This window comes from Otolemur garnettii, unplaced genomic scaffold (genome assembly GCF_000181295.1).
Source record: "Otolemur garnettii isolate 467f Iridium unplaced genomic scaffold, OtoGar3 scaffold00102, whole genome shotgun sequence".
In the NCBI taxonomy this organism is placed as follows: domain Eukaryota; kingdom Metazoa; phylum Chordata; class Mammalia; order Primates; family Galagidae; genus Otolemur; species Otolemur garnettii.
Genome location: NW_003852497.1, coordinates 116,149 through 132,112, shown reverse-complemented (window position 1 = coordinate 132,112; position 15,964 = coordinate 116,149). Strand labels below are relative to the sequence as shown.

Genomic DNA, 15,964 nt, shown 5'->3' with positions numbered 1-15,964 from the left:
TCCTCTCTCCGCCTCCCAAGTAGCTGGGACCACAGGCGCCTGCCACAATGCCCAGCTATTTTTTGGTTGCAGCCGTCATTGTTGTTTGGCGGGTCTGGGCTGGATTTGAACCCGCCACCTTAGGTGTACGTGGCTGGCGCCTTAGCCGGTTGAGCTACAGGCACCGAGCCAACAAGCATTTCTTTTTTGCAACCACAGTATAGTTCTCAAAATTAGTACATAAATCAACATTGAAACAATACTATTTTCTAATTTATAGATCTTATTGAGATGGAGTTATCCTAATATCCTTACTAGCAAAGGAAAATCTGAGTTTATGTGATGTGTTCAGTAGATGTGATGGCTTTTTAGTCTCATTTAATCTGGAATCCTAGCCTTACCTTATATTTCATGACACTGACATTTTTGAAGGTACAGTTTAGCTTTTTGTAGAATGTCCTGCAATTTGGATTTGTTTGCCGTTTACTCCCGATCAAATTTAGGTTCTGCATTTTTGGCAGGAATACTACTGAAGTGACACTATTTTCTGTGTGGCCTGTCAAGGAGCATACAGTCTCAGTTACCTCTAGTACTTGACAGTGTTAACGTTGACCATCTGCGTTGTCTGTCCAGTTTCTACTCTGTAAAGTTACTGTTTTCATCTTTTACATTAATGTTATGGCTAGATACTTTGAGACTGTGTAAATACCCTATTACTCCTCAAATTTTACCCACTAGTTTCAATATTTAGTGTTTGCCTGTATTAATTGTTATGACGGTTCTCCAAATGGTAATTTTCTAATTTCATCAGTGCATTTGTATTCATTAGTGCTTTCTACTGTAAGGAAGTTTTCCCTTCCATTTATTTATATCAGTATAGATTTATGAATTCTTGTTTTACCATGAGTGAGATTGAAATCTTTTCATATATGTAAGGGCATTTTTGTATCTTCTTTTGTGAATTGTCTTTTTTATGTCTTTTGCCTAATTTTATACTGACTTTTAATCTTTCCCTCTCAATGTTTAAGGGCTATTTATAGTTAGGAATGTTAACTTGTTATGCTACAGACATTTAAGGTTTTCTTCCAGTCTCTTAGTTGTCTTTTGACTTTGTTTTTGGTGTTTCTTTCTTTGTAGAAGCTTAACTTTTTTTTTATACAGTAAAGATCATCAGTCCTTTACTGCATTTAGATGTTGAGTGATAGAAAGTCTTTCTCTACTCTCAGGTTAAAGAAGAATTCACTCATGTTTTCTTCTTGTTCTAGTTTGGTTTTATTTTTTATGTTTAGATTTTAGATTCATTGGAGTTTATTCTTATCTTATGGTATGAGATATGGATCTGATTCTATCGTTTTCCAAATGTTTAATCAGTGGACTGAGCAGCATTTACTAAAAACTGCATCTTTTTCTGGTCAGGCAGGTCTATTAGTAATTAAAAAAAAAAAGAGCATCTTTGCTCCACTGCATTGAGATGCTACTTTGATCATATAAAGTACTGTACTTTGGGCTATTTATAGACTTTCTGTTCTGCTCCACTGTCTGTCTGTCAATGTACTGGTACAATACTGTTTTAATTATCAAGACCTTGTGATATGTGATATGTCGTACCATCCAGCAAGGCTAGTGCTCTTTGCCCCTTTATTTTTCTATTTTAGTGCTTTGAAATTGTTTATTTAAAAAAATTTTTTTTGAACTTATTTATTTATTTATTTATTTTTTTGAGACAGAGCCTCAAGCTGTTGCCCTGGGTAGAGTGCCGAGGCATCACAGCTCACAGCAACCTCCAACTCCTGGGCTCAAGCAATTCTCTAGCCTCAGCCTACCAAGTAGCTGGGACTACAGGCGTACAGTACAATGCCCGGCTATTTTTTGGTTGCAGCTGTCATTATTGTTTGGCGGGCCCGGGCTGGATTTGAACCCACCAGCTCAGTTGTATGGACTCAGGCGCCAGTTGAGCCATAGGCGCAGAGTCTGAAATTTTTTAAAGATGAGAAAAATCTCACTGGGTACTAAAGAGTTTGTTATTTCTAAGTGATAATATATTTCTACCACTTATTTTCTTGCTTGAAATTAAGGATAAAGACTCTTCAGTTTCTGAAGATGGCTAAATTTATAACTAATAATAATATAATGAATATACCTATAGAAAGAAAAGAAAATTATGTAATCAAAATCACTCCCCCAATACTGAATTATTATTATTATTATTATTATTTTTGAGACAAAGTCTCACTTTGTTGCCCTCAATAGAGTGCTGGGGTGTCATCATAGCTCACAGCAACCTCAAACTCTTGGGCTCAAGTTGGTCCCCTTGCCTCTGCCTCCTTAGTAGCTGGGACTACAGGTGTCTACCAAAAGTCCAGCTATTTTTAGAGATTGGGGGTGGTTCTCATTTTTGCTGAAGCAATCCACGAGCCTTGGCCTCCCAGAGTGCTAGGATTTACGGGCACAAGCCACCGAGCCAGGCCCATACTGACCTTTTTCCCCTCTCTGGGCCATAAGAATCAAACACAGTCCTTTGCTGTATTAGAAGTCAATTGGCTGTTGCTGCTTAGATTGACTATGATTTAAAATGTTATATGTAAGATAATGCTGTCTTGTTTTGCTTTAGGCTGAAAGGTCATTGAGGCAGAGCTGTTTGTATTGTGTCTTGTGGAGTTCTGCCTAAACATTTGTGTACTTGGAGGGTGGTAGTGGCTAGTCTACAGGTAGTCTGAAGAATGCCATGAGATATTATGAGATGCCAATAATATAAATAATTTTTTTTAGTTTATAGGAGTCAAGTAATTTTCTTAGCTCTGCAATTTCTCTAATGATTTTCAGCAATGTAGCAGTATTCAAAGATAATACAGTGTTTTTCATTTAGAATCATTGCCATTATCGTGGCTATGTGGAGGGAGTTTACAATTCATCTGTTGCTCTTAGCAACTGTTTTGGACTCAGGTAAGAAATTTCCTTTATCTGCTCTTTTTCTTTCTCTCATTTCTTACCCCTTTTCTTATTTCTGTGTCCAAATCAAGTCATTTTTGGGACTTCGTGAAATTAGATTTTACTTTTATGTTACTGAAGTTCTTTTTTTTTTTTTTTTGAGACAGAGCCTCAAGCTGTCACCCTGGGTAGAGTGCTATGGCATCACAGCTCACAGCAACCTCCAACTCCTGGGCTCAAGTGAATCTCTTGCCTCTGCCTCCCAAGTAGCTGGGACCACAGGCACCCGCCACAATGCCTGGCTATTTTTTGGTTGCAGCCTTCGTTGTTGTTTGGCGGGCCTGGGCTGGATTTGAACCCGCCACCTTAGGTGTATGTGGCTGGTGCCTTAGCCTCTTGAGCCACAGGCACCGAGCCGTTGCTGAAGGTCTTTAGAGCTATATTTTAGATGCTCTAGGCATGTTTACATAGGAAAATATTATAGTTGCTGAATTTTAATGTCTATAGAAGAAATTTCACTTTTTAGAATACTAACTTTTGCTATTTACTATATACTTTAAATTTTTATAGCACTTTATAATATTTTCAGTGGTATTATTTCATTTAAATCTCATAATGACTGTGAGAAAATGTTCATTATCTTTATTAGGCAAGCAAACTGAGGCTGAGAGAAACTGTATCACACATCAAATGAAGTTATAATGGTGTTAAAATTAAATTATTGAGTGCTTGGCAATATGGTACTGTGCTGGTTGGTTAACTGCATAATTGAACTAATAAGTATTACTTTTAATTCTCAAACCAACTATATGTGTATGTATAAGATGGGTGTGATTGTCTTCATTCAAGAAATAACATTTATTGAATAGTTAAATCTGTGGCAGGTATTGTCCTGAGTACTTTGTGCTTACTAAATAATTTAGTTTTCAGAAAAGTTCTATGCAGAATATAAACTATGGCAGAGGTTAAATAACTTACTAAGAATCCTGAAGCTGGTAGAAAACATTTGTGATTCAAGGCTCTGATCCTTAGGCTGCCAGTTCTCTCAGCCTGTACCTTAGAAAGCTTTCCATTTTATAGAAATAACTCAGAGTTTGAGTAACTCACAAAGGCAGTGAGGCTGGTAAGTGCCAGGTTTATGATTTAAATTTAGGTCCATCTGATTTCCCTGACTCCAAAACCTCTGTCTTTTCCTTATACTTCCCTTTCTTCTGTGTTAAGAACTAGGATGTGGCTGAGTGAGATGGCTCATGCCTGTAATCCTAGCACTCTGGGAGGCCGAGGTGGGTGGATTGCTTGAACTCAAAAATTCAAGACCAGCCTGAGCAAGAGTGAGACCCTGTCTCTAAAAATAGCCAGGCATTGTGGTGGGCCCCTGTAGTCCCAGCTGCTTGGGAGGCTGAGGCAAGAGGATCACTTTAGCCCAAGAGTTTAAGGTTGGTGTTAGCTTTGATGCCATGGCACTCTACCAAGGGTGATAAAGTGAGACTTTGTCTAAGAAAACAAACAAATAAACAAAAAAACCAAGAATGTGAATTTTAGGTTTTTTTGATTCCTGTTTCTGTGTATTTTTTTTTCCCTTAAAAATTGTGTATGTGTGCATGTAGAGGATTATTGCATTTAGAAAATGTGAGTTACGGGATTGAACCCCTGCAAAACAGCTCTCACTTTGAGCATATATTTTATCAAATGGATGATGTTCACAAAGAGCCTCTGAAATGTGGAGTTTCCAATAAGGATATCGAAGAAGAAACCACAAAGGATGAAGGGAAAGAGCCTCCCACTATGACTCAGCTACTTCGGGTAAGGAAATAATATAATTCTTCATAGCAGAGACTAACATTGGAAAAATCATTTATTTATTCATTAAACTAGTGGTTATTGTTTTTTTTCTTTTTTTACCAAGTACATTCCAGATATTGTGATAGGTACTAGGAGATAAAAAGATTAGTAATATTCCATTCCTGTTTCCAAGTTGAGTACAGTTTAGATTCAGTGGGTTTTGGAAACTAGGGCTTAAATCTTGAACAGTAATAATAATATTTAAAAGCATTGCTATGTAGTAGTCTGTTACATTGTCTATGAGAGAGCAATAGAATTTTTGTTTAGAGAACTCTTACACAAATCAGAATGATGATTCTTGAGCTCTAGATTGGAGAAATTAAGACAGAGATTTGGCTTGAGGAATTTAACTACTTTAGATATCTTCCAAGGACACTCATATTTATTCTTTTTTTTTTTTTTTTGCAGTTTTTGGCTGGGGCTGGGTTTGAACCCACCACCTCCGGTATATGGGGCTGGTGCCCTACTCCTTTGAGCCACAGGCGCTGCCCACTCATATTTATTCTTGACATGAATGTCTTAGATTGAAATGGATCTAGGACTAGATCAACTTCAGCTGTGGGGGCTATACCTTTCTACATGTGAGATGCTGTTGGAAGAGGCATATTTTTAATCAGCCCATACTAATTTATGGCATTGTTTTCTTTGCCTCTCCTATCATCTACTCCTCTTAGATTGTTCTTTTTAAATACACATGTTCAAAAACATTCACTTTCTGCTTATTCTACTTTGTATAAATTTCTGCAAAATAGCAACCTTTCTCAGCTTCTGCTCTGGGATTTTAGTGGATGTTTTTTCATTAACAACAAACATAGTAATGGGATTTCCCATTAAGATGTAAATGAGTGTATGTGTGTTCTTTTTATTTTACCCTGTCCTGACTTCTGCTCTGGGATTTTAGTAGCTGTTCTTTCTTTATCTGTGAACATAGCAGTGGGGTTCCCCATTAAGATGTGTGTGTCTAAAACAAACAAAAAAAAGATGTGTATGTGTATATGTGTGTTGTTTCAATTTTAGAATGTCAGTATTTCTGCTTTGCAAACTTTAACCCATTTTATCTTTACTAGGATTTTTCTATGATCAGATAATAGTTTACAAAACTTTTTAAATTAAAGAATTAAATATTTGACATACTTTATAGTCACTTAAAGTTAGTAGCATAACTTCAAAGTTTTCATCACAAAAGGAGTAAATAATACTTTTTGAACTAAACCATGTTTTTGACTTTATTGCTCTATAAAATGTTAAATAAGGCTTGGCGCCTGTGGCTTAAGCGGCTAAGGCGCCAGCCACATACACCTAAGGTGGCGGGTTCAAATCCCCAGCCCAAACAACAATGATGGCTGCAACCAAAAAATGTCCAGGTGTTGTGGCGGGCGCCTGTAGTCCCAGCTACTTGGGAGGCTGAGGCAGGAGACTCGCTTGAGCCCAGGAGTTGGAGGTTGCTGTGAGCGTGATGCCATGGCACTCTACCCAGGGGGATGGCTTGAGGCTCTGTCTCAAAAAAAAAAAAAAATGTTAAATAAAATAATTTGATGATGTTCTTTTTTTTTTTTATTTTTTATTTTTTTAGAGACAGAGTCTCACTTTATTGCCCTTGGTAGAGTGCTGTGGCATCACAGCTCACAGCAACCTCCAACTCCTGGGCTCAAGCGAATCTCCTCCCTCCCAAATAGCTGGGATTACAGGCGCCCACCACAACACCTGGCTATTTTTTGGTTGCAGCCGTCATTGTTGTTTGGCGGGCCCGGGCTGGATTTGAACCCGCCAGCTCAGGTGTATGTGGCTGGCGCCTTAGCTGCTTGAGCCATAGACGCTGAGCCCGCTGCCCTTTTTTTTTTTTCCAATTTTTTTGAGACAGAGTTTCATTATGTCACCCTTGGTAGAGCGTTATGGCGTCACAGCAACCTTAAACTCTTGGGCTTAAGTGATTCTCTTGCCTCAGCCTCCCAAGTAGCTGGGACTACTTGTGCCCACCACAATGCTCAGGTAGTTTTTGCTTGCAGTTGCCATTGTTGTTTGGCAGGCCCGGGCTGGATTTGAACCCGCCAGCTCAGGTGTATGTGGCTGGCGCCTTAGCTGCTTGAGCCATAGACGCTGAGCCCGCTGCCTTTTTTTTTTTTTCCAATTTTTTTGAGACAGAGTTTCATTATGTCACCCTTGGTAGAGCGTTATGGCGTCACAGCAACCTTAAACTCTTGGGCTTAAGTGATTCTCTTGCCTCAGCCTCCCAAGTAGCTGGGACTACTTGTGCCCACCACAATGCTCAGGTAGTTTTTGCTTGCAGTTGCCATTGTTGTTTGGCAGGCCGGTGCTTGGTTTGAACCTACCAGCTTCAGTGTATGTGGCTGGCGCTGAGCCCATGATGTTCTTAATAGACATGAAATAAGTGACTAGAGAATAGGGTGTGATCATTATATGAAAGATGTATAAGCTTTATTTATGTTTGTTCGTTCTTTACAAGGTTTTGGTTTCTTGTCCTTATCTTAAACATTGTTATTATTGTTAAATTTTAAGCCTTTTTAATTTTGTGAAGGCAAAAATGGAAACCTAGTAAACACATGTATATGTAAAAAAAATTTAGAAACAATGTATAGCCTTATAACTTTTTCTTTTACCTTTATGGTGTTTGTGTTTTTGACAGAGGAAAAGAGCTGTCTTGCCACAGACCCGATATGTGGAGCTGTTCATTGTTGTAGACAAAGAAAGGGTGAGATTGGTGACAGTTTTTCTTATTTTTCATGCAAAGCAGATGAGAAATGAGCTTCCCATGAAGCAAATGTAAATATGTATGTATTGATTTTTTTTTGAGTGTTAATTTAAAAACTCAAATGGCTTTTTCCTTTAAAGCTTAAAGCTATAATATGCCAGAAGAGTACTACCAGAAGCTGAGTGTAGCACATAATACCTTTAACTTTATTTCTTATTTTTTTCTCTTAACAATTTTTTTATTAAAATAACTATGTACATTAATGCATTTATGGGGTACAATGTGCTGATTTTATATACAATTTGGAATGTTTACATCAAACTGGTTAACATAGCCTTCATCTCACTTACTTAATTATTGTGTTAAGACATTTGTACTCTACTCTTAATAGATTTGACATGTACCTTTGCAATAAGCACCATATGAGGTCCCTTCAATTACCTTCCCTCCACCTGGCCTCTCCTGGTCCCTCTCCTCACCCTCCTCTTCCTTTTTACATCCTGGGCTATAGTTGTGTTCTATCTTTCATATGAAAATGTGGGTGATTGTATATTGGTTTCATAATAATACTGAGTACATTGGATACTTTTTCTTCCATTCTTGAAATATTTTACTAAGAAGAATATATGTTCTCACTGCATACATGTAAACATAAAAGAGATAAAATCTCCATCTTTCTTTAAGACTGCATAATATTCCGTGGTATACCTATACCACAGTTTATTAATCCATTCATGATTCAGTGGGCACTTGGGCTTCCATGACTTGGCAATTATGAATTGGGCTGCAGTAAACATTCTGGGGCAAATATCTTTGTTGTAAAATGATTTTTGGTCTTCTGGTTATATACCTAGCAGAGGAACTAAAGATCAGATAGCAGGTCTACTTTTAGTTCCCTAAGGGTTGTCCAAACTTCTTTCCAAAAGGAATGTATTAGTTTGCATTCCCACCAGCAGTGTAGAAGTGTTCCCTTTTCTCCATATCCATGCCAACATCTGGGGTTTTGGGATTTTGTGATGTGAGCCACTCTTACTGGAGTTAGATGATATGTCAAAGTGGTTTTGATATGCATTTCTCTCATGGTTAAAGATGATGAGCATTTTTTCATGTTTCTGTAGGCCATGTGCTTGTCATCTTCAGAGAAGCTTCTGTTCAAGTCTCTTGCCCACATAGAAATGGGGTTATTTGTTCTTTTCTTTTTTATTTTTATTTTTTTTGGCCAGGGCTGGTTTTGAACCCACCACCTCTGGCATGTGGGGCTGGCACCCTACCCTGTTGAGCCATAGGCGCCACCTATTTGTTCTTTTCTTACTAGTTTGAGATCTCTGTGGATTCTAGTTATCAAATCTTTGTCAGAAATGTAACCTACAGCTATCTTCTCGCATTCTGAGGGCTGTCTGCTTGCTTTACTTACTGTGTTCTTGGCTGTGCAGCAGCATTTTAGTTTGATTAGATCTCAGTAATATAATTTTGGTGTTTCTTCAATTGCCAGGGGGTTCTCCTCATAAAATATTATTCTCCCAGGCCAATTTCTCCCAATGTTTCCCCTGCACTCTCTCCAAGTATCTTTATAGTTTCATGGCTTAAGTTTAAATCTTTTATCCAGTAAGAATTAATTTTTGTAGATGGTGAAAAGTGTGGGTCCAGTTTTGGTCTTCTGTAAGTCACCAGCCAGTTCACCCAGCACCATTTGTTAAATAGGGAGTCTTTCCCTGAATTTATGTTTTTGAAAGGCTTATCAATGATCAAATAATGATAAGTGGCTGGGTTCATCTGTTGGTTCTCTGTTCTGTTCCATACATCTACCTCGCCGTTTTGATCACTATAGATTTATAGTATAACCTGAAGTCTGATAGCATGATTCTTCCTGATTTGTTTTTATTTCTAAGTAATGTCTTGGCTATTTGAGGTTTTTTTCTGATTCCATATAAATCGAAGTACTATTTTTTTCAGATCTTTAAAGGATGACAGGTGCTTTAATAGGGATTGCATTAAATCTGTAGATTGCTTTGGGTAGTATTGGCATTTTAACAGTGTTGATTCTTCCCAGCCATGAGCATGGTATGTTTTTCCATTTGTTAACATCTTTAGCTATTTCTTTTCTCAGAGTTTCATAGTTCTCTTTATAGAGATCTTTCATGTCCTTTGTTAGGTAAATTCCCAAATATTTCATCTTCTTTGGCACTAATGTAAGAGGAATAGAGTCCTTGACTACATTTTCAGCCTGACTATTGTTGGTATATATAAAAGGTACTGATTTCTAAGTATTGATTCTCCTGAGATGCTGCTGTATTCTTTGGTCACTTTTAAGAGTTCTGTAGTTGAGTCCCTGGGATTTTCCAGGTATAGGATCATGTTATCCATGAAGAGTGAGAGTTTGATCTCCTCTGACCCTATTTGGATACCCTTGATCGCCTTCTCTTGCCTGACTGTGATGGGTAAGACTTCTATTACTATGTTGAGTAGCAGTGGAGACAGCGGGCATCCTTGCCTCATTCCTGATATGAGTGGAAATGTTTTCAATTTTATTCAATTCAATATGATATTGGCTGTGGGTTTGTTGTAGATGGCCTCTGTCAGTTTGAGAAATGTCCCTTCTGGCTTGGCACCTATAGCTCAGTGGCTAGGGTGCCAGCTACATACACCAGAGCTGGTGGGTTCGAATCCAGCTCAGCCCTGCTAAAGAACAATGACAGCTACAAACAAAAAATAGCTGGGTGTTGTGGCAGGTGCCTGTAGTCCCAGTTATTTGGGAGACCGAGGCAAGAGAATAGCTTAAACCCAAGAGTTTGAGGTTGCTGTGAGCTGTGATGCTATGGCACTTTACTGAGGGTGATATAGTGAGACTCTGTCTTGAAAAAGAAAGAAATATCTCTTCTATGCCTATTTTCTTAAGTGTTCTGATCATGAAAGGAGCTGGATATTATTGAAAGCTTTTTCTGCATCAATTGAGAGGATCATATGGTTTTTGGTTTTTATTTTATTGATGTGGTATATTATATTTATAGATTTGTGTATGTTGAAACAACCCTGTAACCCTGGAATAAAACTAGCTTCATCATGGTGTATGATTTTTTTTATGTGTTATTGAATTCTGTTTACTAACATCTTATTGAATATTTTGCATTGATATTCATTAATAATATTGGTCTATAATTTTCTTTCTTTGTTGGATCTTTTCCTGGTTTGGGGATCATGGTGATATTTGCCTTATAGAATGTGCTAGGACATATTCCTTCTTTTTCTATGCTTTGGAAAAGGTTGTATAATGTAGGTACTCGTTCCTCTTGAAAGGTTTGATAGAATTCGGATGAGAGGCCATGTGGTCCCGGACATTTCTTTTTTGGGAGATTTTGTATTGTTGATGCTATTTCAGTGATTGATATAGTTCTATTCAAGATTTCTGATTTTGATTGAGTTTAGGAAGGTGGCATGCTTCCAGATATTGGTCCATTTCCTTCAGATTTTCATATTTCTGGGAATAGAATTTTTTGTAGTAATCATTTAGGATTTTTTTGAATTTCTGAGGTGTCTGTTGTTATTTCTCCTTTATTGTTTCTGACAGGCGATATTAGAAGTTTGCTTTTCTGTTTCTGGTTAGGTTGGCTAAATTGATAAAATTTATCAATTTTATTAATCTTTTTAAAAAACCAATTTTTTCATTCGTTGATCTTTTGAACGATTCTTTTGTTTTCAATTTCATTTAATTCTGCCTTAATTTTGGTTATTTCTTTTCTTCTGGTGGGTTTGTGTTTGGAATATTCTTTTTCCAGTTGCTTGAGATGTTCCATTAAATTGTTGACTTCCTCTTTCTGTTCTCTTGATGAAGGCTTGCAACACTATAAATTTCCCTCTTAGGTCTGCCTTTGCAGTATCCCTCAGGTTTTGATAATTTGTGTCTTCATTATCTTTTTTTTTTTTTTTTTTGAGACAGAGCCTCAAGCTGTCACCCTGGGTAGAGTGCTGTGGCATCACAGCTCACAGTAACCTCCAACTCTTGGGCTTAAGTGATTCTCTTGCCTTAGCCTCCCAAGTAGCTGGGACTACAGGCACCGCCACAATGCCCAGCTATTTTTTGGTTGTAGTTGTCATTGTTGTTTTGGCAGGCCCAGGCTGGATTCGAACCCGCTGGCTCTGGTGTATGTGGCTGGTGCCTTAGCCACTTGAGGTATGGGTGCCAAGCCTTCATTATCATTTTGTTCCATAAATTTGGTGATTTCCTTCTTAATCTCCTCTTTGACCCAGCTATCATTCAGGCTATGATTATTTAGTTTCTATGCTTTTGTTTGAGTATGAAGATTCCTGTTGCTGTTGAGTTCAACTTTTATTCCATGGTGGTCCGAGAAGATACAGGGAATAATTTCTGTTCTTTTAAATTTGCTGACATTAGACATGTGTCCTAGGATATGATAAATTTTGGAGGATGATCCATGGGCTGATGAGCAGAATGTATGTTCAGTTTTATTAGGATGAAATGTTCCATAGAGGTCTGTTAAGTCCATTTTTCTAGGGTAAGGTTTAAGTCTAATATTTGTTTGTTTAGTTTCTTCTGGAGGATCTATCCAAAACTGTCAAACGGGTGTTAAAATCTCCAACTATTATAGTGTAGGAAGATATCAAGTTGTTCATATCCATTAGGGTTTGCTTTATGCATTGAGGAGCATGCTAGTAGGGTGCCTAAATGTTAATTATTGAAATCTCTTCATGTTGGGTGTTTCCCCTGACAAATATGTAGTGACCATCCTTATCTTTTTTTATTTTTGTTGGTTTATAGGCAATTATATCTGCAACTAAAATTGTAACCCTTGCTTTTTTCTGGTTTCCATTTCCCAGTATTATAGATGCCCATCCCTTCACCCTGAGTCTATTTTTATCCTTTAAGGTAAGATGAGATTCTTGTATGCATCAGGAATCTGGTCTGACTTTATGTATCCAGTCAGCCAACCTGTGCTCTTTAGAGGATAATTTAAACCATTCACATTAATTGAGAAAATTGGCAAGCCTGGTAGTATTTTGGGTGTCATGTTTTTCAAATGTACAGTAGATATTTTTAATCCTTTCACCACTGTGGAAGTTGGTAGTTCTTCAAAAATTTCTGAGTGAGTTTGGTGGTAGAGCATTGTGCTGGAGGTTAGGTCTGAGAATATCTTGGAGGGCTGGTTTAGTTATGGCACATTTCTTCAACATGTGTATGTCATTAAAGTATTTGATTTCTCCATCACAAATGAAACTCAGTTTAGCTGGATATAAGATCCTGGGCTGACTGTTGTTCTGTTTTAGGAGATTGAAGGTTGGTGACCATCCTCTTCTAGCTTGAAACATTTCTGCTGAGAGATCTGCAGTTATTCTGATACTTTCCTTTTGTAGGTAATGCTTTTCTTATTTCTGGCTGCTTGCAGAATTTTCTCCTTCATATTAACTTTGGCAAAGTTAATCACAATTATGTCTAGGAGATGCTTTATTTGGATTGAGTCTTGCTGGGGTTCTGAAACTGTCTACTATCTGAAGTTCTGTATCTCTTGCAATGCTTGAGAAATTGTCCTCCATAATCTCTTGGAGTAGAGTATCTGTACCTTTAGGGCCATCCTCTTCTCATTTGGGAATTCCTATAAGATGAATGTTTGATCTTTTGGAGTGATACCACAACACTCTCAGGGAATGATCAGTTTTTGCTCTTCATTTGTCTGCCTCTTTGAGCATTTGGGAACATTAAAAAGCTTTGTCTTCAGTTTCAGAGATCCTTTCTTCTGCCTGGTCAACTCTATTACTGAGGGATTGTACTATGTTTTGGAGCTCCTTGAATAACTTTTTCATTTCCTTTAGCTCTGCTATTTCTTTTCTCATTATATCAATATCTTTGGTGACTTTGTCTTTGAACTCTTTGGATTTCTTTCTCTTTGGATTTCAGTCTCTTAACTTTTCTTTCCTTCTGTTCATCTTATTTGCTATCCATATTCTGAATTCTATTTCTGACATTTCAGCCACTTGTTTATACGTGGCATGTTTAGTTGTATCTCCTTTGTCATTCCTTGGGGGTGGTTCATCTACTCTGGTTATTCATGTTGCTAGAGTTCTTCCGTTAGTTCTGCACCATGTTTATTTCCCACTATTTGGTTATTAGAACTGGTAGAGTGAGATTGAATTGGGGTTCCTAGATAGTAGAGATAATCAGCCCCTCATCAAAGTGCTAGGCTTTTTTTTTTTTTTTTTTTTTGAGACAGAGTCTCAAGCTGTCACTCTGTAGAGCTCTGTTCAATTATAGCTCACAGTAATCTCCAGCTCTTGGGCTCAGGTGATTCTCTTGCCTCAGCCTCCTGAGTAGCTGGGACTGCAGGGGCCCGCTGCAGTGCCTGGCTATTTTCTGTTGCAGTTTGGCTGGGGCCGGGTTTGAACCTGCCACCCTCAGTATTTGGGGCTGGCACCCTACTCACTGAGCCACAGGCTTTGCCCAAAGCGCTAGGCTTTTTAATTGTGAGTGATCTCCTACAACCTTAGAAAGGCCCATTTTGGAGTTTTGGCTGGAGACTCTGAGGACCTACTTGGTGAGATACTGTAAGCTAGCTCTGTTCGATACGAATCAACATCTACCATATCCTAAGAAGCCATGGTATTAGTTTTAAATCTAGGCTGTTAAGAGATATAGACAGGTGTGGCTCCCAGCCCCCACCCTTCAGTTCTTTTCTGCTACAGAACTTCAAAGGTCAACCTCAGTGTGTCCCTAGGTGGACAGCCCAACACACGAGTTTCAATTAAATTGTCTCAGGCAGTGCAAACCCTGATCAACCTTGAGAGAGGGACTCAAGGGTCTTCAACAGCACAATTTGAGTCAGGGATCCTCACCCCCACCTGCTACTCAGTTGTCCTCTTCTCTGGATGCACTGTTGTCCTCTTCTCTGCTCACAGGCCCAGTTGTAGCTGGGGACCATGCCCCTGCCCATGGTCTCAGTCTACACCCAGCAAACCTTTGCTTACCAGACCAGCTGGAGTCAGGGGACAATGCACCCACTTGCCAGTCTCAGTCTACACCCCACAAGCCTCTGTTCACTGGCTCTGTTGGAGTTAGGGCACCACATCATGCCTGCAGGTCTCAGTCCATACCCGGCAAGCCTCTGTTCACCAGCCCCGCAGGTCTCAGTCCACACCCCACAAGCCTCTGTTCACTGGCTCTGTTGGAGTTAGGGCACCACATCCTTCCTGCAGGTCTCAGTCCACGCCCGGCAAGCCTCTGTTCACCAGCCCCGCAGGTCTCAGTCTACTCCGGAGGCTTGTAGGCTTTGTTGGAGTCAGGTGACCACGCCCTTGCCCACAGGTCTCGTTCCATACCCAGTAAGCCTCTGTTCTAGGGGTCTGTTGGAGTCATGTGACCATGCCCTTGCTGTCAGATCTGGGGTTTCTGTACCCCCTCCCACCAGACATAGCCCGAACCTAAGGTCAACAACACCACTGGCCAGGCAAAGTCATAACCAGGGGACTGCTCTTCCTCCTGATGAGTGTTCCATTCTTCCCACACTCTCTTTCTTCCCCACTAGTCACACATTCCGTCTCCACGTTATGCACAAATCTCTTAGGAAAAGACGAAACACTCTGAGCTCTGCAAGGGGCAGAACTTCAGATAGCCATGCGAGGGGGAAAGGGTAGACTGAGATTTTGGAATTGTGGGGCAAGATACCTGTTCAGTTTTATGCCTGGTGGGGTGGTGTCTAGGTTCATAAGTGGGACTTCCCTGTAGAAAGATACCTGGTGTTTAGCGGCTCTCTAGTGAGGTAAAATGAGAAATCTTTTGTTCCTTGCTTGCTGACAGGGACCCCACGTGTGCCTCCCTCTTGGGGGAGGGGTCTCCTGTCCTCTAGTTGATAGGCTTTTGTTTTCTTGAATGCTCTTCCTTGGAGTTGCAGCTTACTGAACTTCTTTCTTGGCTTAACTCTTAACTTTGGCTTCATAGAGTCTGATTCTGTCCAGTTTTTCTCCCTCTGCTCAGGAGCCTCTCTGCTGAGGGTTGCTACCATCTTCCCAGAATCCCTTTGATGTCAGTGTTTTTCATTATTGCACACTTTTATGTATGTTTCTTTAATTCTAGTTATTACTAAAATATATCCTTCAAATATATTAATTTGGAATGTTGGTAAATGTTTAAATTCTTTAATTTTTAGTTCAAAGGAAATATTTGTGTTCTTATCTTCATTGTAATAAGTTATAGGTAATTTTATTTTTAAATTACTTTAATGATAATGATTTTCTTTCTTTGATTTTTCAGTATGATTTGATGGGGAGAAATCAGACAGCTGTGAGAGAAGAAATGATTCACCTGGCAAATTACTTGGATAGCGTAAGTTGTACTTTCTGTCAGCTAGGATTATTCTGTCATATTCTTTCACAGGCTCAGAACAGAGTTTAAAAATTGTTTCATTTTGGCTCGGCGCCTGTGGCTCAAGTGGCTAAGGTGCCAGCCACATACACCTAAGGTGGTGGGTTTGAATCTAGCCCGGGTCTGCCAAACAACAATGA

At 39.0% G+C, this 15,964-nt stretch overlaps 1 protein-coding gene across 1 annotated transcript in view; it reads left to right on the top strand.

Annotated features, from left to right (window-relative positions):
• The window catches only part of ADAM9 (ADAM metallopeptidase domain 9), a 148,509-nt gene that overhangs the window by 36,800 nt on the left and 95,745 nt on the right, over positions 1-15,964 (top strand). Inside the window, exons 5-8 of the mRNA XM_003796278.3 lie at positions 2,846-2,922; positions 4,515-4,710; positions 7,394-7,459; positions 15,714-15,785. Of these exons, the coding sequence (XP_003796326.1) occupies positions 2,846-2,922; positions 4,515-4,710; positions 7,394-7,459; positions 15,714-15,785 (411 nt within the window). The remainder of the gene's footprint in view (positions 1-2,845; positions 2,923-4,514; positions 4,711-7,393; positions 7,460-15,713; positions 15,786-15,964) is intronic.